The sequence below is a fragment of the Phacochoerus africanus genome, chromosome 9 (genome assembly GCF_016906955.1).
Source record: "Phacochoerus africanus isolate WHEZ1 chromosome 9, ROS_Pafr_v1, whole genome shotgun sequence".
NCBI classification, from domain to species: Eukaryota; Metazoa; Chordata; class Mammalia; order Artiodactyla; family Suidae; genus Phacochoerus; species Phacochoerus africanus.
The window spans coordinates 95750649-95772834 of NC_062552.1; the positions used below are offsets into that span (position 1 = coordinate 95750649).

The 22186-nt window shown below is 54.4% G+C and overlaps 1 protein-coding gene across 1 annotated transcript in view; it reads left to right on the forward strand.

Annotated features, from left to right (window-relative positions):
• Nucleotides 1–1117: 1117 nt before the first annotated feature.
• The window catches only part of PLEKHD1 (pleckstrin homology and coiled-coil domain containing D1), a 34594-nt gene continuing 13525 nt past the window's right edge, over nt 1118–22186 (forward strand). Inside the window, exons 1-6 of the mRNA XM_047796630.1 lie at nt 1118–1438; nt 16963–17056; nt 17365–17454; nt 17673–17749; nt 18989–19080; nt 20042–20094. Coding sequence (XP_047652586.1) covers nt 1290–1438; nt 16963–17056; nt 17365–17454; nt 17673–17749; nt 18989–19080; nt 20042–20094 — 555 coding nt within the window. The 5' untranslated portion in view covers nt 1118–1289. The remainder of the gene's footprint in view (nt 1439–16962; nt 17057–17364; nt 17455–17672; nt 17750–18988; nt 19081–20041; nt 20095–22186) is intronic.

Here is a 22186-nt window from a genome sequence, read left to right on the forward strand (position 1 = left end):
GTTCTAATCTGACTTCTCCGTCTTAAAAGTGAGACATCAGAGCCTCTGAGGGGTAAGTGGTTTTCCCAAGGGCTCAGGGGATCCTGACTGCCCAGACACAGCCTGCGGTTGCTCCGCCTGGGGAGGAAGGGTGATTGCAGCGGGGTCCAGCCGGCTGCCTCTAACTGTGCAGACTCAGTTCCTTGCCTTAGGAGCCCAGCGCGCCAGCAGCGGTGCTAACACAGCCTCCTCGGTGGCCGTCCCCAGGGGCTGGACCTACATCTGCCCCGGCCTGAAAGTGAAATGATCACCTAGAACCGCCGACAGAAGCGGAAGTGGACGGAGCTACAGGCCCCAGGGAGCACGGACCAGGCGTGTCGATAAATCACGGACACTAGCTGCACTGACCGGATTGTCACTGCGTGCCAAATGCCGACGCTGGCAGCCAAGTTCTGGGAAAAGAAATCTGATCCGGGCGCGGCAGCGGTGGTTCAAAGCGAGACCCACCTGAGCCAGCGGAGAGTGGTTGCCGGCTCGGACGGAGCCTCCTCTAGTCTCCGCCCTACAGGCGAGAAAAGCAAGGCTCACCGCAGCTTCGCAGTGGGGTTCCAAGCCCAGTTGTCTGCCCTCCCCCACCTAGAACAAGTCGGGAGCTGCAGGAGGGACTCCAAGCCCGCCACAAAGCAGACCATCGAACCGCGTTCCGGGTTTCGGTGTGAACGCTGCACGGAAGAAGGAAACAAGGGAGAGATGGGCTCGCGGGGTGGGGTGGGGAAGTACCGGGGCCGCGTCCAGGGGCCAGGCGACCCGCTGGGACCTTCCGGACGCGCGGAGCCCGGCCCTCTCGCCGGCGCCCGCACTGATTGGCGCTTGCGGCCGGCCCTCCAGCTAGCTCACCTGCCCCTCCCAGCCAATCGGGGCCACCAGAATTGGGGCTGTCGCGGGGAGGCGGCGGGCGGGGGGTGGGGGGGAGGCGGCGGGCGGGGGGTGGGGGGGATGCTGCTGGCTGGAGGCTGAGCCGCCCTTCCCGCCGAGTTCCTTCCCGGTCCGCCGCAACCTCGAGCCCGAGCCGCTGGCTGCGTGCCCCGCGCCCCTCGCCGACGCGCTCCGGGCCCCGAGCGCTTTCATGCAGCAGCTCCCGGCCGGGGCCGCCTCGCGTCTCGGCTGGCTGAGACGCGCCCCGACGGTGCCCCCCGCCGACGCCACCTCACTGCAGGTTCCCGCCGCACACGCCCTCGCCCGGAGCCCCTCGTCCTAGCCGGCCCCGGGGAGTGGGTGGACCCGGCCGGGAGCAGCCCCGCTGAGGCAGGATGTTCACGTCCAAGTCCAACTCGGTGTCGCCTTCGCCGTCCCTGGAACAGGCCGACTCGGACGCGCTGGACATCAGCACCAAAGTGCAGCTCTACGGTGTGTTGTGGAAGCGGCCCTTCGGGAGGCCGTCGGCCAAGTGGTCCCGGCGGTGAGTGTCCCTTCCGTGCCGGGTGAGGACCTCCTGGGAGGGAGCCAGAGCTTAAGGACCCCGTGCCATCTCCTCCATGACCGTCCTGCCTCTGCCTTCCTTTGTGACCTTGGCCTAGCCCCATTATCACTCTACGCTGGCTCCCCGGCAGATACGGATCCCAGCCTGGGCTGGGGTCGTCGCTGCCCGAGGCTGGGCGAGCCGGGGTGGGACCTCTGAATTCTCTATGGACTGGATCTATGTCGGGCTGGGGAGATTGGGTGTGGGCTAAAGAGATTCGTGGAGGTGGCTAGGAGCGGAGGTGGGTCAGGAGCCCAGATGGGTCAGGTTGTGCCAGACTGTTGCAGAGGAAGAAACCCTAGCTCTAGCCAAAGATAGCCTCTTGGGACTGGCCCCCTCCCACTGCCAATTCCATCATCTTCACAAGCCCCTCCCCCAGGCTTCCAGAAGTATGCTTAGAGGTGGGGCATGTGTTCCCCCCCTTTACACCCCCAACTGGTATCTGGTATTTACACTGAGGGAGCTTCTGAAAGGCACCAGCCAATGGACGGATAAGGGCCTGGAAGGGCCTATGCCCATCCCTGGAAAGTGATGTCGGGAACCCCTCCAACTGTCCCTTGAATATATATTTTAAATCTGGGCTGATGGGAAAGAGATTCCACTGCTTCAGACGGAGAAGCCAGAACTGAAAGGAGGGACTTGGCCGGGGGGCAGGGGGGGAATGAGGGCGACAGGGAAGCAGATGGGGTAGAGACAGAGGACAGTGAGGGAAGGGATGGATTGGGATTGGTTCTGTCAGAAGGACTGATCCCTTGGAAGAGGTGAAGGGAAGGGTCAGAGCAGCTGGGTTCTTTCGGCATCAGCTTCCTGGTCCTGACTCAGAGGTCACTCTCCAGACATCAGTCGCCACTTTCCACTCATAAATGGGCCTGAAAGGTACTGGAAGAAGGGGGAGCTCACAGCCCTGAACTTGCAGGAAGCTCTCAATTCTGGTTTCAGGAGCAAGGGACCATCTTCTGGACAGCTTTCACCTTCAAGCCAGTCTCAGTTCTGAGATTTGCCATGGAATGGCTTATTCAATGCGGACCCTGATCAACCCCTTCCTGAAGGCGTAATTCTGCCAGGAAACTAGGATTGTGTCTAGCTGCTCCTTCCCATCCCATACTATGTATGCCCCTGAGCGGGGGTGAGGGTGGGGTCCTTATATGTTCCTAGGAACACAGTTCAGGGGGATATGGTAGCGGTTGGTTCTGATGTTCTGTTTTGATGAATAATTTAACATTTCAAAAAGACCACAGAACGAATGGAGCTGTAGATGGTGTTTCACATTTCACATACTTGTTTTTGCATCCATTGTTAGTTCCGTTGGCTTTAACTCTGGGGTGTGATGGGATGTAGGCTTCTTGAGTTTCTCCAAAGTTAAACATATCTCTGATCTCCTGAATGGAGCAGCTTGGAGAGCATCCTATGAGGGATTTTCTGTGCCAGGAGCAGGCTTATCTCTACCAGGGTGCTCAAGTGGGGTTGGGAAGGCTGCTTATAAAGTCAAGTACCATTAGCAGAGTATCCCCCCATCCCCTTCTGCCTCAGCTGCTCCAGGCAGCCAACACTCCTCCTTTGGGTCTGGATGCTGTCCTTGGTATTACCTCTGGGTCTTGCCATCCAGGACCTCTCTTGCCAGGCATTTTTACCTGATTACATCCCTAGTAAATGGCTAGGGGCCTGCGACCCTCAGGTTATGTCCCTGAGCTCCCCCCGCCCATCATCCACAGATGTGAGCACCTGACCCCTCCCCCTGCAGTTGATTCTGATGCTGGGCGGTGTCAGGGGCAAAGGCTGTCAGCTAAAAGCTCAGTGATGGAGCCGAGTGTGTATGTGGGGCGGAGGTGGGGCTTGGAAAGCTGTAGCACCCCCATCCCAAGAATCCTCACCAGTAGTCCCCACAGCCATTTGAAAACCCATCGAGTCCAAGTCAGAACAGTATAATCCCCTGCAAAGTCAAGTCTGCCTCCTTTCAAGGAGATCATCTGTTCTGTCCCCTTTTATAAGAATTTGCCGGAGTTCCCATCGTGGCGCAGTGGTTAACGAATCTGACTAGGAACCATGAGGTTGCGGGTTCAATCCCTGACCTTGCTCAGTGGGTTAAGGATCCAGCGTTGCCATGAGCTGTGGTGTAGGTCGCAGACGTGGCTCAGATCTTGTGTTGCTGTGGCTCTGACGCAGGCCAGTGGCTACAGCTCCGATTAGACCCCTAGCCTGGAAACCTCCATATGCCACTGGCCCTAGAAAAGGCAAAAAGACCAAAAAGAAAAAAAAAAAGAAAGAAAGAAAGAAAGATTTGCCACTGTGCAAAACTCCCCCTCCTCTGGGACTTGAGAAAAAACTAACATCCCACCAGCCCACCCTGGGTCTCTGTCCATGGTCACGGTTCTGGGAACACACAACATACACACATGATTTATTTAGCCTGGGGTCAGCAACAGCCAGCCAGGGTTGCTGGGGTGGGGGGTGGGGGTGGGGCATGATGCTAAGTTCAGCCCCCTCTCACTTCCCAGCAGAGCCCCCTGGGCCCCGGTTTCCATTTGTGAAGTGGAGTCTCTGGACTCCCACTAATTAGCAGCCACAGGAAGGCCCGGGGAGGGGGCAGCTCAGGCCCGCCCCGGCAGAGCCTTGCCATTAGGGCGATCAATGCTGAGCTGGGGCAGCAGCGACTGGGAGGGGGCCTGGAAAGGCTTCCGTGCCTCATAAATAACGAATGGGCAGGATGGGCAGGATGGACGCGGCGGTGGCCAGCTGGGTTCTATAAGACCTCTTCCGCTCAGGGTCTGTCTCTGCCTGGGCCTCCAGCGCCTACGGCCCAAGCAGCCCTGCCCTTGCCGGAATGGGAAGATGCCCTTGAGCTGAAGGGTCACCTTTTTTCCATAAACAAGACGGGAAAGGAATCAAAAGCATTCCTTAGTGGAGATAAGAGGACCAGGAAGGGGTCAGGTTGACAACTCCGTCCTCCCCTTAACCTGTGAGCAGTAGAGATGCGGGTGTTCTTGGCAAAGACCCGGACCGCTCAGGGACAAGGACGAAAGGAGCGGGGCACCTCCGTCTTGCCAAGGTCAGCCCTGCAGTGGGGCTGGTCCCCCAGACAGGCCAGCTCTCTCCCAGGGCCTCATACTTCCCCAAGCATTGCAGCCCCTCTCCAGGATCCCTCTCAACACCCCCCAAGGTTGGAGCCCCTGAGGAGGAGGGTCCAGCCAAACCCTTCCCGCAGCAGGAACGGCTACACTCCTGTCCCTCCTTCCCCCAGGTGTAAGGTGGCCCCTGGGCCCAGAGCCAGGCCCAGTAGCAGCTCACTCTTGTGGAACAGGTGGGTCCTGCCTCAGGGAGCTAAGACTCGCAGTGTCCACTGAGTGCCAGGGGGACCGTGGGGACAGTGGCCTCACTTCCTCAGTCTCTGGCCGTAGCCTGCACTGGTGTGGACAGTTGGTCTGGGCCATTGGCGGTCACCAGACCAGAGAGACCTGGGGAGGCTTTCTTCCCACAGAGATTTAGGTCCAGGAGTTTCCCCTCTGGCTTTGAGCACCGCTTCCTAAAGGGGGCGCTGTGATACTGAAGTCTCCCAAAGGGCGTAGGGGAAGCGCTAGCCTATCACCTCCATGCACCAGGCTCAGCCTCACTCTAGTGACACTGGGATGTGGTCTCACTTTCTGGCTCACATAGCATTTCTCACTGCTGCCTGCACAGCTGCTGCATTTCTGCGTGTTCTGTCCCAGGGGGAGGGTGCCTGCAGGCCCCGCTTTTTATCATCAACTCTGTTTTACAGACTTCTTCTAGAATGACAGATTTGGAGGGTAGGCAGTGGCTGGGTGGCAGCTGAGGGCTCGCCCCAGATCCCTCTGTCCATCACTCCCTGGCCCTTCTGAGGCGGTGGCCCACATGGAGGTGTCATTGAGTCCTTAGAGGAAGGAGACGGGTACACTCTGTGGGCCGCAGCCCAGCTATAAGATGAACTCACACCCATTAGTTCAGGCTTCTCTGGGGTGGTGTGATGACTTGCCTGGACCAAAGTTAAATGTGTTGATTGTGCAAACAAGACACACTTCTTCCTCCCCGCCCCCCAAGGAGCTATCATTAGGGGCTGTTGATGGCCTATTTGAAAATGACTCTCGGAGTTCCCATCACAGCTCAGCAGAAACGAATCTGACTAGCATCCATGAGGTTTAGAGTTCGCTCCCTGGTCTCGCTCAGTGGGTTAAGGATCCGGTGTTGCCGTGAGCTGTGCTGTAGGTCACAGACGTGGCTCCAATCTGGCATTGCTTGTGGCTGTGGGGCTGTGGTGTAGACCAGTGCTACAGCTCCGATTCGACCCGTAGCCTGGGAATCTTCATATGCTGCAGGTGCGGCCCTAAAAGGACAAACAAACAAATCAGCCAAAAAACAAGAACTTTAAAAAGAATATGATTCTCACTTGCATAGGGGCCAGAACTCGAGCCAAACACTTGTGGGCAGTTCAGCTTCCTCATGTCTAAGACTTGGAAATAAGAAAGCAGTTTTTTCTGCTGGTGAGCAGCTGCATGACCCAGGCCGAGGCATGGCTGTGTCACATCTCATCTGCAAAATGGGAGTGGATCAAATCATGGTGTTTTTTGTTTTCTTTTTAGGGGCGTACCTGTGGCCTAAGGAACTTCCCAAGTAGGGGTCGAATCAGAGCTGCAGCCGCCAGCCTACACCACAGCCACAGCAACACCGGATCCAAGTCGCATCTGTGACCTACACCACAGCTCACAGCAACGCTGGATCCTTAACCCACTGAGCAAGGCCAGGGATCGAACCCTTGGCCTCATGGATACCGGTCAGGTTCCTTTCCACTGCGCCACAATGGGAACTCCCAAACAGCGGTTTTTAAACTCTTTTCCATGGTGATTCTAAAGATGTCTTGGCTCCACCACAGGGGGGTGGGGAACAGAAGGTGGGGCTCTGAGCCCCCTGCCACCCCACCCAGCGCCTCTGCACTATTATCTGCTTTACACAGTAAGCTTGTCTTTACTACGTTGTTTGAAGAATACCCCTAACGCTTGTTAGCGCCCCTTGGCCTTAACGATCTCCAAATAAACCCTAACTTGTCATCTCCCTTCCACTTCACTGTCCTGCTGTCCTGCCACCTTAGACCTAGTGCCAGGCCCGTGGCAGAGGCCAAGATGAGCATCCCCTGAGCATATCAGGCCGCCCGGAATGGATGAAAAGGGACACACACTGGGGACTGTGTTACTGCTACTTCAGAAAGGGCCGCCTCTGCTAAGCCATCCTTCCGCTGCTCTAGGATTTTTCCTGGCTCCAACCTCCACACTTCATTCTCAGTGCCTGAGAGGCTCAGGGATGAGGGAGCCTGGGGGCTGGTCCTATTCTGGAAGTTTGTGCCCAAGCAAGAAGGGGCAGCCAGGAAAGGGTATCATGCTTTCCACGCACGGGCGGTTCACACGTCCACTGGGCTTTTGCTGCCCTCTTGAGAGTGAGAGACGTTTGGCCCAAGGTCTCACCCCACCAGGGGATCTGAGAAAGTCTAAAGCCTGCCCAGGGTTTCTGCTAATCCCCAAGAAGCTCCAGACTCTCACTGCCTTGTTTGTGGATGAACTTGCCGCCCAGGGTAGATGCTTCATGTGGCACAAGCAGATATGGACCTCGGCTCATTCCTCAGTCTCCCCACCATCCCCACTGCCATGCAGATGCACCAGCCTCCATGTAAGGTCTTTCGGAGTCTAGCAGACTGTGCGAGGGGAAGCCTTGGCAAAGAGCAGAGTGGAGGAGGGATTTAAATCCCAAAGGTGTGGGAGTTCCCATTGTGGCTCAGCGGGTCAAGGACCTGATGTTGTCTCTGTGTCTGATCCCCGGTCTCACTCTGTGGCTTAAGGATCTGGCATTGCCATAGATGTGGCTGAGATCCAGTGTTGCTGTGGCACAGGCTGCAGCTGCAGCTCCAACTTGGCCCCAGCCCAGGAACTTCCTTCTGCCACAGGTGCAGTCCTTAAAACAAAACAAAACAAAACAAAACAAAACAAAAACCACAAAAGGAGTTCCTGTCATGGCTCAGTGGTTAACGAACTCGACTAGGATCTGTGAGGATATGCGTTCAATCCCTGGCCTCACTCAGTGGGTTAAGGATCTGATGTTGCCATGAGCTGTGCTGTAGGTCATAGACAAGGCTCGGATCTGGTGTGGTGTAGGCCGGCAGCTGCAGCTCTGATTCGACCCCTAGCCTGGGAACCTTCATATGCTGCAGGTGCTGCCCTAAAAAGCAAAAAAAAAAAAAAAAAGCAAAAAAGAATACATACTGTAATTCCATTTATCTAAAATTCAAAAGTGCGGCCCTAAAAAGCAAAAAACAACAACAAAACCAATCAACCAACCAACCAAACAAAAAAGCCCTAGAGGTATATGCACCTAGTTGAGTATAAGCTCTGTGGTTTCCTGAGCCTTCAGGTACCGCCTCTCACCACCACCAGAGCTGGGACTGTTCACCACTTCTCTTGACCCTGTAGGACCTGGGCTCTTGCGTCTTCCCTGCATCCTCTCTCATCGGAACTATCCCATCACCCCTCCTCCCTGCTGCCCCCCAGCATTTCCTCCACCTCCAAGTTTCTCTCACTCTGTGATGCCAGGCCCTTTCCAGCCCCTATACCCACTCTTGGCTTTTGCATCTCCAGACCCTGAGTAGCTCAACAGAGTAGATGGACCTTTCTTTACCAGGACCCACCCAACTTAGAAGGTACCTGTTGATCTAAGTAGTATTTTTTCCCTTACTTCCAGCTGGATCACCTGTAAGGCCAGTGTTGGTCATTAAGCTCTACTTGAGCCCATGTTGCCTTCAGAGCCCCAAGGAGGGGACTAGAGGTGGAGGTGAAGCTTAGGAAAGCCTCTTTTGGGTTCCCCGGTTCATCCTGGATGGCACCTGTGTCCACCCTGTCACCTAAGCTGGAGTCCTTGGCCTCATGTCATCCCAGACTCGGCTCTCCCCACCCTAGTCTATTCAACAAACTCTGCTGACCTTTATCAGCAACAACCCATAACTATTATCACCAATAACCTTAAATCTGCCCCCTTGCCCGGCTGTGGAGCCCTCAAAACCACCCTCTCCATCAACTGCGATTTGACCTCACAGGTGCCCTGTCGGAAACCCATTGGCAGCTCCCCTCACCTGCAGGAAGCAGCCCAACCTTTTCATGAGGACCACACGTCTCAGCCTGCTCTGGTCCCTGCTTCTCTCTTTGACCTTAACTCACCCCTTACTCTCCGCCCCCTGCCGCCCCCGGCCTCCCCACTCCTCTGGCACTTACCTGCCGGCAATGCCAGACGTATTTCCATAACCTCGAACACACTATGCTTTGGAAATTCTGTTTCCTTCTGTCTCGAATGTATCTCCCCTTTACGTGTCCTCTTAGTTTCCCGGACAATCCTCTTCATTCTTCCAAACCCTTGCTCAGTTGTCACCTCCTCTCAGAGAATCCCCTTGGCTGGACACATAGGCCATTCATTCCTTGCTGGTCAGTTCTCTTCCTGTACCTCATAGGAACCTGTAGTGTCATAGGCTACCTGGTGCTTTATAATGATCCCAGCTCCCTACTTATCAGCTGTGTAACCTGGGGCTTGTTACTTAACCTCTCTGTTTTCCACTTACCTCATCTAGCTCATGTGAGGAGGGAATGAGTTAGCAAACATTCTGATGTTTCTAAAACAGTGCCTGGCACAAAGAAGGAGCTTGATAAGCGATAAACATTGGGTTTTTTTGGTTCATTTGTTTTTCTGCCCATGACTAGGGCATGCAGATGTTCCCAGCCAGGGATCCAAACCAAACCACAACAGTGACAATGCCTGCTCCTTAACCACTGTGCCACCAGGGAACTCCACATTGGGTATTTTTTAAAGTATGGATTTGTGCAGCTCTCACGCCTGTGTTTGCACAAGCCCCCTGAGGGCAAGCAATCACCAAGCCCCAGGACCCTGGCTATACCAGGTGATTCCTTTCTGCTGTCTGACATGAGTCAACCAGGACCTTGCCGTCACTTTGCAGAGAAAAGCTCTGATAAGTCCAGGTCTTAGGTAGGGAGGAGAGCCAAGTACAGTGATGGGGGACCGGGTGTCAGGAGCACAGAGAGCACAGCCATTGAGAACATGAGCTTTGCTAGCATGGCACCAAACCAGGTTCTTTTGCCCAGTCTCGCAGCAAGCCAAAGCTGGGCTGCTCAGGTCTGCAGCAGAGAAAAGGTTTAGTCATGTGGCAGCCAAGCAAGGAGGTAGGAGAACAAATCTCAAATCCCGTCTCCTTGGAGTTCCCGTCGTGGCTCAGTGGTTACTGAATCCGACTAGGAACCATGAGGTTGCGGGTTCGATCCCCAGCCTTGCTCAGTGGGTTAAGGATCCCGCATTGCTGTGGCTGTGGTGTAGGCCGGCGGCTACAGCTCTGATTCGGCCCCTATCCTGGGAACTTCCATATGCCACAGGTGTAGCCCTAGAAAAGGCAAAAAAGACAAAACAAAACAAAAAATACAAATTCGCCTCCTTGAAGGCCAAGGGCTTGGGGTGTTTATGGTATAAACAAGCAGGGTGCTCTGAGGCGTGGGGAGAGGTGACAGCAGGAAAGGAGGTGAGGGGCTCCTTGTTCAGCGCAGGTATGCCTCGGTTACATGCTTCTTCATGCGTGTGCAAACTCCGGGAAACGGAGGGGAATTTGGGGCTGTGATGTCAACAGGTGACAAATGAGAGAACAGGTCTATTCTGTGCAGACTCCAGTCGGCCGGGTTGGGACCATCTGGTTTCAGCAAGTTTTGTTGTGTTACAGGCAGAGGGTTTTTAAAACAAGCTGTTTGCTGATCTGCTGCTCCATAAGACAAGCTCAAGAATCTGTGAGTCACCAGTTTCTTTTTTTTTTCTTTTTTGTCTTTTTAGGGCCACACCCCCAGCATATGGAAGTTCCCAGGCTAGGGGTCAAATCGGAGCTGTAGCTGCCAGCCTACACCACAGCAACTTGGGATCCCAGCCGCGTCTGCGACGCACACCACAGCTCTCGGCAATGCCAGATCTTTAACCCATGGATGGAGGCCAGGGATCAAACCCGTATCCTCATGGATACTAGTCAGATTATTTATCATGGAGCCACAACGGGGAACTCTAGTCACCAGTTTCTGTTGTGGGTTTTTTACCCTATAGGGCTCAGTTTCAGCCCTCCTCTATCTTGTTTTATTTTTGTTTTTTGGCCTTGCCCTTGGCACATGGACATTCCCTGGGCCAGGGATCCGAAGCCACCTGAACCATAGCTGTGACAATGCTGGCTCCTTAACCCGCTGCACCACCAGGGAATTCCCTCCCCTATCTTTTGATTGAATTCCTCAGTCTTGAGGGGAGAGGGCTACTTTCTGCTGATCAGGGGTGCAGACCTAAGGTGGATTTGAGGGATGAAATTGTTTGGCACTCGATTGCCTGTAGAAGACCAAAGCTTTGGGTCTGGGCTTTTATGTTGAATGATCACTATCTGGGTTGCAGTTTGGGGCTTCAGGATGTGAAACAAAGAGCAAGCGCAGAATTTTAGCAAGAAGAAAGGCACATCCTAGCAAGCACAGAACAATGGCACCTAGTTCAAGTCATCTCTCAAATAGAGACCCTATTCCCGAGGGGATCCATGAGAAGATCTTTGCTAAGTGATCAAATCCGGTTCTTGGGATGACACCTGTGGGAGTCAAGGTGTCTAATTTCATCTCAGTAGGCTTTAACTTCCAATGCGATATTAATATATACATCACAGGGGCTATTGGCCACTACACATATGCCCCTTCTCTGCTGCTAACCTCTGCGTTTCAGCATTTGACTTGCTGTGTGTTGGGCAAACAAACTTGGTTCGGTAACAAGGCGACAGTCCTGAGTTCCCAGTTTGCCTCTTTCTGGCTGCTGAATCTCTCAGTACCTGTTTCCTCACCAGGGAAATAGAAGAGCAAATATCCTCTTTTCTCAGAGTTGTTATGAGAGATTTAAATAAGAGGTGAAAAAAACGTATTCTTTTATTTTTATTTTTTTCTTTTTAGGGCCACACCTGTGGCATGGGGAACTTCCCAGGCTAGGGGTCGAATCGGAGCTGGAGCTGCTGGCTTACGCCACAGCCACAGCAACACCAGATCTGAGCCACATCTGTGACTTATGCCGCAGCTTTTAGCAACGCCAGATCCTTAACTGGCTGAGCAAGGCCAGGGATCAAACACACCAGTTAGATTCTTAACTGGCTGAGCCACAATGGGAACTCCGCAAAACCTTACCTTTTTTAAGACCAGAGAGGGGACACAGCCAGGCCAGACACAGCCCCCTTACTCAGGCACGCTCTCTGGACTTCACCCCCAGCACAATGGGCTAGACAGGGAGGCCCTAAGGGCTAGGGCTGGAGACCAGGCTTTGCTCAGGACCAAAGCTGGCCTGAATAGAAGGGTGGGCCTTGGACAGGAGGGAGGGACAGATGCAGGAAAAGTGCTATGTGTTTGGAGGCCAGCGAGCTGGCCAGCTGGGCTGGAGCCAAGAGCTCCCGCCGGTAGCAGCTTTGGTGAGCGGCAATGGGAAAGGAGGTCAGGAGAGGCTGCTGCAGACACTGAACCTAATAATAAGAAGGAATAACAGTAATAATAGAAGTGGGTGGAATATTTACCATGCCATGTTCTAAGTCCCTATGTGGGAGTTCCCACTGTGGCTCCGGGGTTAATGAACCCGCCTAGCATCCATGAGGACACGGGTTTCATCCCTGGCCTCCCTCAGTGGGTTAAGGATCTGGTGTTGCTGTGAGCTGTGGTGTAGGTCACAGACGCAGCTCAGATCCTGCGTTGCTGTGACTAAGGTGTAGGCTAGTGGCTACAGCTCTGATTCGACCCCCTAGCCTGGGAACCACCATATACCACTGGTGCGGCCCTAAAAGACAAAACAAACAAACAAACAAAAAGTCTCTATGTGAACAAATTCATTTACTGATCCTGGCAACCCTGAGAGATATATGTGCTATTATTATCCTCAAGTTACCCTGAGGGACCTGAGGCCTAGAGATATCAGGGGACTTGCTCTGGGCACAGTGCTGGTCAGGGGCAGAGCTTGATGCCTACTACCTGTGGCCCGTCTGCTTCCTGCCCAGGTGCTGGCACAGAGGCCGAAGCAGCTCCTGAGAGATTGTGGGGTGGGAGCAGGCGCTGGGGCCAGTGTCCGTGGCTGTTGTCAGTTCCAGATCCACCTCTGCCCTGGCTGTGTGACCTTCTGTGTATGACTTTGCCTCCATGCCTGTTTCCTCATCTGTGAAATGGGAACAAAAAGCCCTACCTCCCACGATTGTGACGTGGATCAAATACTGATACATGCACTTTGCATGGGAGCCAGCCCATGAGAACACCTGAACAGCTGGGGACAGTGACGGTCCCCAGCCCTCCCTGAGCCAGCCCAACTCTGCAGGGCCCAGAAGGAGGTGGCCCCTGACTTTCGGTCAGAATGAGAGCTCTGGGGAGTTCCCGCTGTGGCGCAACAGGATCAGCAGCATTTCTGGAGCGCTGGGACACAGGTTTGACCCCAGCCCGGCACAGTGGGTCAAGGATCCTGCGCTGCTGCAGCTGCGGCTGAGATCACAACTGCAGCTCCAACCTGATCCCTGGTCCGAGAACTCCATATGCTGTGGGGCGGCCAGAAAGAAAAAAAAAAAAAGAAAAAACGAGAGCCCTGGGAGTAAGGGGACTTGGGAGCATGGGGCAGGAAGAGGAAGTGTCCATCTGTACAGGGGACCTCTGGACTTCACCTGCGCCCTGCTGAGAAGCTGAAAGTCATCAGCCGGAGCAGCAGGCAGGCCCCGAGGCAGGTTGCATGCAAAGCCAGCCCTTCGGGTCCTAGAATTGCACTTGACAAATATGCCCTTTGTTGGGCAATCCTCCTCCTTGCCAGCCGGGAAGTCGCCCTCTTCCTCGAGGTCCTTGCCAGCCTTGACCCCCACCTCCACCCAAACCAAACGGAGAGCAGCTGCAATGAGGTCAGGCTTGGCATGCATGGTGCATGGGCCCTTCACCACTACTGCAGCCATGGGGGCCCCTAGAGCTTTTAAAGTCTGGTTGGCATGAAGCAAAGGCTGCCCTGGACATTTGTCTTGCCCTGCTTCTCTGTGCCCTTCTTCAGAGGGCAAGAGGAGGAGGGCCATGACATCTGAGGACACATCCTGTGTGGCAGGCAAGTGTGGAGGACTTTACCTTCCTTCCATCCACCAGATCCTCTCTTGCCCTCTTGTGGTCACAGCCCCTAATGGATCCCCCTACGTCCCCCTCTCCCAACACCCATCCATGACAATCTGTTTCCAACACAGCAGCTAAGCTGAGCGTTTTGTAATGGGAATCAGATCATGTCACTCTTGCTCAAAACTCTCCAGTGGCTGCCCTCTTGTTACTCGGAGGAAAAACCAGCCTCCATCAGCTAGCAGTGTGACTTTCAGCAAGTTGTGTCCCCTTTTTGCTTCATTTCTGCCCATAGAAAATGCAGGATGATAAAGAGTATTGAAAGCCTTAGCTGCTTGGAGTAAGGCATGGCTTGGGGTAAGTGCTAACTAAGCATGAGCTTTATCATTATTGTCATTGCAGTAGCCCATAGGGCCTTACACAGTCTGCTTACTACCTTCCCTTGGCTGCAGCTTCTCAGTTCCCTCCAGAGCCAGACACATGTCTACCCCAGGGCCTTTGCACCTGCTGCTCTTCTGCCTAAAACACTTACCTCTCTGCCCATATTACCTTCAGGCTCTCTCTGACCACTCTGTTTAATACTGAAGCCTCCCCCACCCACCCTTCACGCCATTGCTTTCCCTGCTTTATTATTTTTATGTCCTCTCAAGCAGTCATCAACACCCGGCATCTGGCATGTCGTTTATTTAGTCTGCCTGCTCACTGCACACAGTCAGCATGTAAGCTCAGTGGGGACAAGGATTTGTATTTCTCTTGTCCATAACTCTCTCCCCAGCACCTTGAACAATGCCTGGCATAGGGTAAGAGGGCAGCAATGATGTGTTGAATCAATGAGTGAACCTTCACAGCCGTTCCAGGAGACAGATATTTGCATCCTTATTTTATAGAGGAGTTTTGAAGGAAAGGCTCTGCAAGCCTGAGCATTCGTCTGAGGCTGTGGCTTGAGGGATGAGGACTGTTTGCCTCCAGAGCCCCGTTCTCTCTGTGCCCATGTGTCTAGTGACCACCTGCCTGTCACCTCCACCACGTTCCTGGCACGGGGCTTTGCTCTAAGTGAGGAGGGGGCTCCAGAAGTATCAGGAAGGCCAGAAGGTATTTTTCGTCATCAGCTCAGGCACATACGAGAGACTGAGTAAGCAGTCTCTTACACTGTTAAACTGTTCTGCTAAACAACAGAAATTCCCTTTCTCACTGTTCTGAGGCTGCGTGTCTGAGATGAGGGTGCCAGCAAAGGACCCTCTTCCTGGCTTGCAGAGGGCTGCCTCTCACTATGTTCTCAAGTGGGCGTGAGAGCAAATGCCCCCCCCCCCTCTTTTTTTTTCTTTTTTTCTTTTCAAGGCTGCTCCCATGGCATATGGAGTTTCCCAGGCTAGAGGTGGAATCAGAGCTACAGCCGCCAGCCTACACCACAGCCACAGCAATGCAGGATCCGAGCTGTGTCTGCGACCTACACCACAACCCATGGCAATGCCAGATCCTTAACCCACTGAGCAAGGCCAGGGATCGAACCCGAAACCTCATGGTTCCTAGTTAGATTTGTTTCCTCTGTGCCATGACAAGAACTCCAAGTCTGTGTTCTTGACTACTTACTCTGCAAAGTTCCCTTGAAACTGTTAGGGGGCAGCTCCCTTGGCCCACAGGACTGAGGGACCATGGCCCGCCCTCCGGGAGCCCAGCATCCCCTCCAGACAAGATGAGCAGACGGAGTGCGGCCATGGCAGTAGGTGCCAAGTGCATGGCTGGTCAGCAAGTGCAGAAGGAGCTGGGGCAGCAGTGTGGGCTGCACTGGCCACTAAGGCTGGGACAGTTTCAACCAGAGGAAGAGAGAGAGGACGGCCTTCCTGGGCCAACTGCACAAGCTCCTTGGCAGAAGCAGGCATAATAGTGAGGCGGGAGGCAGGGAGCAACGAGGCTGAAGGGCCGAAATAGCAGGAAAGCGGAGAAGGTGCAGGGGTCAGGTGCTGGAGGGCCCAGAACGGGTTGCAGTTCTGCAGAGGGCGGGAGTCCTGTGTTCTTCCTCCACCGCAGGCGGAAAAGCCTGGGGGAAGAGTTGACACTTAGCAGGATGTCCCCTCTGAGGCCCACGGCTCCCTTCAGTGTCTGGCTGGACCAAGAGGGTTGGTGCCAAGAAAGAACATGGTTGGGGTGAGGTCACAGCAACGGACAGAGTGGAGCTCCTTTTCCTGGGGGAGGCGAGATGGCAGTTGTCAGCAGTCCCCACGACCCTGCTATGGCAGCTGTGGCCTCGGGAAAGGTCCCATGGCTGGTGGCACCTTCAGAGACTCACCAGCCACTTTTTAAATTTTAAGATCCTCCGAAGAGGATCCGTCCAACCAGTGGTGTGCTGGGAAACGTTTAACAACTGGCTTTCTTGGGGGTGGGGTGGAGCACTGTTTTGTAGCAATTGATGGTTTTCCTGGTATAAATACTCCCATATGGCTGATACCAGTGTCACTGAAGACAGAGCTGGGGAGAGTCACACATGGTTGGCTGTCATGAGGTTGGCTGTCGTGAGCCAATCTGAGTGCTGCTTCCAGCTCTGCCCAGTCCCGTGGCTCCACCAGTGGCCTTAGCAGGGGCTCTGGGAGGAAGCAGCCCAGTCATTGTGTGTCCCAGAGCCTCAGGGCTCTCAGAGCCCTCTGGACCTTGCCCTGGAGGGCACCTGGCATCTTATCCTAGTCAGCTGCAGCTGCAGTCCTGTAAGAGTTTCAGCGTGGGTCCAGGGGCTCCACCTGTGGGCATCAAAGTCAAAAGGCACCAAGGACCCAGAAATCCTAAGTTCGAGTCCCAGAAGGAAGCTGTGGAGCAGCTGAGACTAAAGAGAATGCAGGTGTCGCATGTGGGTGGCAGGCCTGGCCTCACCAGCCTGGTACCCACATTTCATTTGCTGGCCAGTCTTCAGGACCACTTGTCAAAAGACCCATCCTATAATCTTGTGCCTCCTTGCCCTCCTTCTGCATCTCCTGGGGTCGGCCCTAAGGGACTGAGATCAAGGCTCAGGGGGTACCTGCAAGGACGGACCACAGACACTCCCCACTCCCAGGCCAAGGGGGCAGCTCAGGGGGGCAGGAGGAGCCAGTTGTGGAAGCTGCTGGAGGCTCCCTGTGGGCCTCCCACCTTGGCTGCCCACAGGTGCTGGGGGGCGGGGGTTGGGTTCCCTGGCCAGCTGAGGCCTTTGCCCGGAGGTGGAACATGAGTGGTGAGGCCGCAGCTGTGGCATCCCCGGGGTCCCCCAAGGGCACTCTCATTGTCCCGGGAAACCTCACCCTTCTCTCCTGCTTGCCCCCCCTTTCTCACCACCTGCTATAGGTTTTTCATCATCAAAGAGAGCTTTCTTCTTTACTACTCTGAGAGCGAAAAAAAGAGCTTTGAGACCAATAAATACTTCAATATACATCCGAAGGTGAGGGGGCGTGTCCCTGGGGCCACAGCGAGGGAGGGGCCTGCGGGGGCTGCGTGGGGTGGTATTCTCTGAGGGTAAGGTACTATCTGCTGTCTTGCTTTGATCTCCCAGAGAGTCTGGAAAACAAATCCAGACATCCTGGCCTCTCCTGGACGGGGTCCCCCACCCTCCTGTGCCCCACCCCTCGTGAATTCTGGTCTGGCTTCCAGCCTGGGGCCCTTGACAAGACCTGGCTGTGGCTGAGGGCTCCCAGAGGCCTTGAGTGACCTGGGTGGGGTGGGGGGCCACCTCTTCTGGTTCTCTCTCAGGGTGTCATTCCTCTGGGGGGCTGCCTGGTGGAGGCCAAGGAAGAGCCCAGCATGCCCTACGCCATGAAAATCTCCCACCAGGATTTCCACGTGAGTAGGGCTCTCCCCTCGGCCAGGGCTCAGCAGGGCCAGAGCCACTTCTCTGGGACCCCAGGCTCCCTCCCAGTGGGCTGGCCCGGGAGGGGTGTCAGTGACTGAGGGATGTGGGCTAGGAGAGCAGAGCAGGGCCTGGAGGAGGCTCGCGGTGGCCTCCATCGTCCTCAGGATGGCCTCTTCTCAGGTACACCCGTGGCTCCTCTTCCTGGCAGGGAAACATCTTGTTGGCTGCCGAGTCCGAGTTTGAGCAGACCCAGTGGCTGGAGATGCTGCAGGAGTCTGGGAAGGTGTAAGTGCCCATGGGCAGGAAGGGGACAGACTGAGGGTCCAGAAGGGGAAAGGGTGTGGGCTGGGCCAACCCTGATCTCCTGCCTCTCTGCTGGGATCCCCGTGGGCACTGAGGACCCCGGGAGAGGGCAGGGAGCGGGGGACAGGGCTGTGGGAGCTGGTGAGGGTGGGGAGAGGAGACAGACTAGGTTTAGCGTATCTGTGGCGGGTGGGGGTGGGGGGGTCTTGTCCAGGGTCACAGGTGGCAGACGTAGACACTGTTTGTCCCTCAGTTCTTGGGAACAAATCCAGCATCCATCACCAGGAGGATGTGGCCGCCTCCCGACACCCATCTCCTCTCCCCTGGCCCATAATGAATCCCAGCACTGACTGGAGCTGGTACTTTGTAGATCAGAGTCCAGATCACAGAAATCTCCAGCCCAGCATGGTCCCTTTGCACACAAACCCCTGTCCCAGCACCTGCCTATTCATGCTGGGTCTGCGTTTAGTTCCACAAATAATACTGAGTGCCTGCCCCGTGCCAGGCCTTGTGCCAAGTGGTCAGCATTCAGTGGTGCAGAAAGCAGCCTGGGAAGCAATCTCTTCCTTGCTCCAAATATTAATTATGTTAAGATGATCAGTAGGCTCAGTGATTTTTCAACCTGCTCCTTCTATCATAAATGATTATCAGACGATGGATACTTCTATCTAGTATTTTATTAGAGATTGCAAAATGCCATTCTGCCATTCCTTCTAAACCTATAATTAGCACTCTTTTGTAAAGAAATTTTCTCTTATCAACTATTTAGTTGCCATAAAGTATAATCAATATAGGAAAGGCATGGTACATGCTTGATTCTTTTTAATTCACAGAATAGTGATTAAAGCTGAAATAGTCTTTAAAGACAACTTGTAAGGGTTTTTTTTTTTTTTGGAAGAAGAGTATTATTATGATTTCATGGATTAAAATTTAAACCTAAAATATAAGTTAAAAAAAACAAAAACAAAAACCCAGCCCATGGTGGCCCACTTTGCAGCCTGGGCCAGCCTCTGGGGACAGTAACTGATTGATGCTGGTGGCATGCCCAGAGCCACAAGTGCCAGGGTGAATGCGAGCTGGCATGCGGCATCTCCAGGGGATTCTGGAGAGAAAGGATGGCCGGTACATGCCCTGCACATCCTCCTTCTCCTCCACCCTTCTGTTTTAACGATTCTGTGTTTCTTCCTCTTCTCTCTTGTCCCATCTGCCCTCCCTCCCCAGGACCTGGAAGAATGCCCAGCTGGGAGAAGCCATGATCAAAAGCCTGGAGGCCCAGGGGCTGCAGTTGGCCAAGGAGAAGCAGGAGTACTTAGGTTGGCTGCGGGATCGGCTGGAAACCGAGGCTCCCTGACGGCAGCATGTCAGGACCAGGGGCTGCTGCCAGGGGCTCAGTGCGGGACTGAGGGCGCGTGTATTGGTGGAGCTTGGGTGGAGATTAGCTCAGAGCCTGGAGGACTTTAGGGCGTGGTGCTTGTCCTTTGGGTCGGCATAGCAGGAGGCCGGAGAGCCTGGGGGTTGAGAACCTGGGCTATGGACCCAGCTTAGTCATTTCTCCATCCACTGTGTGCGTCAGGCAGCTCAGCCTGAGCCTCCATTTCCTCCTTCTTAAAATGGAGACAAACTAGCCCCCAGCTTTTAGAGGTGGCATGGGGATCTGGTTAAACGGGACAGTGCCTGGAAGCACTTGAGTCAGGCATGCAGTAAGGGCCCCACAGGTGCCCTTAACACCTGTCCTGGGCCCCAGGTCCTGAACTTGGCTCCAATTCCCACCCTCAGCCTATTTTAGGGTTCTAAGGCCCTGTGCCCCTGGCTGGCTGGCAGGCGTACTCTGTTTGCCGAAGAAGATGAGTCTAGGGAGTTGGTCCTTTGCTGCCAGGGGACCCCCTCCCCTACTGCCTCCTTACACACATAAAACCCCGACACTGGTTCCCCTCCACCCACGCTAGACACCCCTCTGCCCTCAGGACCCGCCCGGCCTCACTAGCCAGACACCAGCGCAGAGGTTAACAGCGCCCCAGGGAGCGCAGAGACCCACCTGAGCTCTCAAAGATGATCTGTCCTTGTCTTGTGAATGCTCAAGGCAGGGACAGTGATGGGACTGGAGGGGAGCAACTCAAACCAGCACAGGGCTTCCATTGCCGGGAGCTGGCCCCACCCTCTGACTGGCCTGGGCTCGGCAGGTGCTGGGGGTGATGGCGGTGATCACAGGCCCTGACCCTCAGAACTGGATCTGGAGTGAGCTTTTCCTGAGAGTGTGTGTGCTTGCTTTGGCAGACAAACTGATGGAGGAGACGGAAGAACTCTGCCTTCAGAGGGAGCAGAGAGAGGTAGGGTACACGGAGGCCGCTGCCCACCGCCTCCCGCTCGGCGGGCGTTTCACCTCCCTCTTGGGGGTGTCCTGGCTGGTGTTCCTGGCACGGGGGAATGGTGGAGGGGAGATGGGCACCCGGGCCACTGGCTGGGAAATCAGATGTGCAGAGCGAGGAGGCCCATGAGAGGACAGTGCTTGCGACTTGCTGTGGCTTCTAAATAAGACGTGGATTTCTCCTTGCCAGTCCCTGGGGAGGAAAGCCAGAAGGGTTGGTGATCACTTTCTAGAGAAAAGGCCATTCAAAAAAATGGATAAGCCGTGTCAGGGAGTAAGGGGAGGCTTGTCACTGGTGATACTCACAAGAGGCGACCGTGGCCTCTCTCATCCATAGAAGGGCTTCTGACACCATAAAGGTGATTGGGTTGGATAAGAGCAGAGGTTCCTTTATCCTCTCAGTGTCAATGTACAAGTTCTCAGGAGGCCACGCATTGGCTGGAGACAGGCTATGGGGGAAGGGAGACCCTTGCCTCATTTGAGGGTGGAGGGCGGCTGAAATCCTCATCATTTGGGATCTCCGTGCCACGCTGGGTCTTGCCTGTTCTGAGAAGTCATTGCCACCCCTGGAGGGCAGGGAAGGGTAGTGATGAGCAGTGCTGACTGGGAGCCAGGCTGCCTGCCTGTGTCTGAATTATATCTTCATTGCTTCTGGCTGTGTGACCTTGGGCAAGTTACCTAACCTCTCTGAACATTAATAGCCTCAAGTGAGACTTGGGGATAATAATAAAACCCATCTTATCAGGGATGTTGTGCAAATTAAGTAAGATGTTACTTATAAAGTGCTTGGACAAGAGTACATGCTTAATGAACATCTGTGTTTATTAGTATTACGATCATTATGAGCCCATCCTGCACTTGAACTACTGAAATTGCACCTCTGCAGTCAGATTCTTAACCCACTGCACCGCAGCAGGAATCCCTGCCTGGTTCCTTTCCATTGTCTCTCCTAGGCAAGTCCAAGGTTGGGCCCATCAGCCTGGGCTCAGTGCTTGCCTCTCTGACTTGACACTTGCAAACTCCTTATCCTTCCCAGCTGACCCTCAGCAGGCTTGAAAACAGGCTGTGTAGCACCCAAATAACTCCTGGAGCCTAGCAGAGCACTTGGCCCAGGATGAGTGCTTGATAAATGTTGTGGAATGACTGAATGGATGGTTTGGATTCTTCTAATTTTACATTTCATCATGATGTTAATCCAGTAGGACAACCCACCCTCATTCTTCTTCCAAAATTTGATCAGATATTCTTGCCCCTTTTTTATTCCAGCTGGACGTCAGTATCATTTTGTTGGAGTTCCCGTAGTGGCTCAGTGGATAACGAATCTGACTAGCATCCATGAGGAGACAGGTTTCATCCCTGGCCTTGCTCAGTGGGTTAAGGATCCGGCCTTGTCGTGAGCTGTGGTGTAGGTTGCAGACATGGCTTGGATCTGGCGTTACTGTGGCTGTGGTGTAGGCTGGCAGCTACAGCTCCGATTCGACCCCTAGCCTGGGAACCTCCGTATGTGGCAGGTGCGGCCCTTAAAAAAAAAAGCAAGCAAGCAGCATCATTTTGTCAATTACCCCCCCCAAACAACACCTCCTCAAAAACAAAACAAAACAAAACAAAAACCCAAACCAAAACAAACAAAAAAGAGAATCACGTGGTGTATTTGTATCCGGATTGCAAGGATTTGAGGATTGGCACCATGAGGGCACTGAGCCTTCCCCCTCCCCCTAGCCCCGCCACCCGGCAGTGTGTGTCCCTCTCTGGTGCCGCTCTCATCCAGGTGCCTCCCACATTAGAGTTTTGGCATTTTCTTCATACGGTTCTATACATTTGGAGAAGTGAGACTTCTGATGGATGGTCAGCTACTTAAAGGCAGGTAATTTAGGAAGCCAGGGGATGGTGTGGAGTGACAGACACAGCCACAGGCAGGGAGAGATAGACTTATCCATCAGAGAGGCTAAATCTGGGGCAGCAGTCAGCCCGAGGAAAATTTAGACTCTCTATCTAGGTCTTTAGCCAGGAAATGAGGCCAGCAGAGACCCGCTGCTCACAGGCCTCGCTTAAAG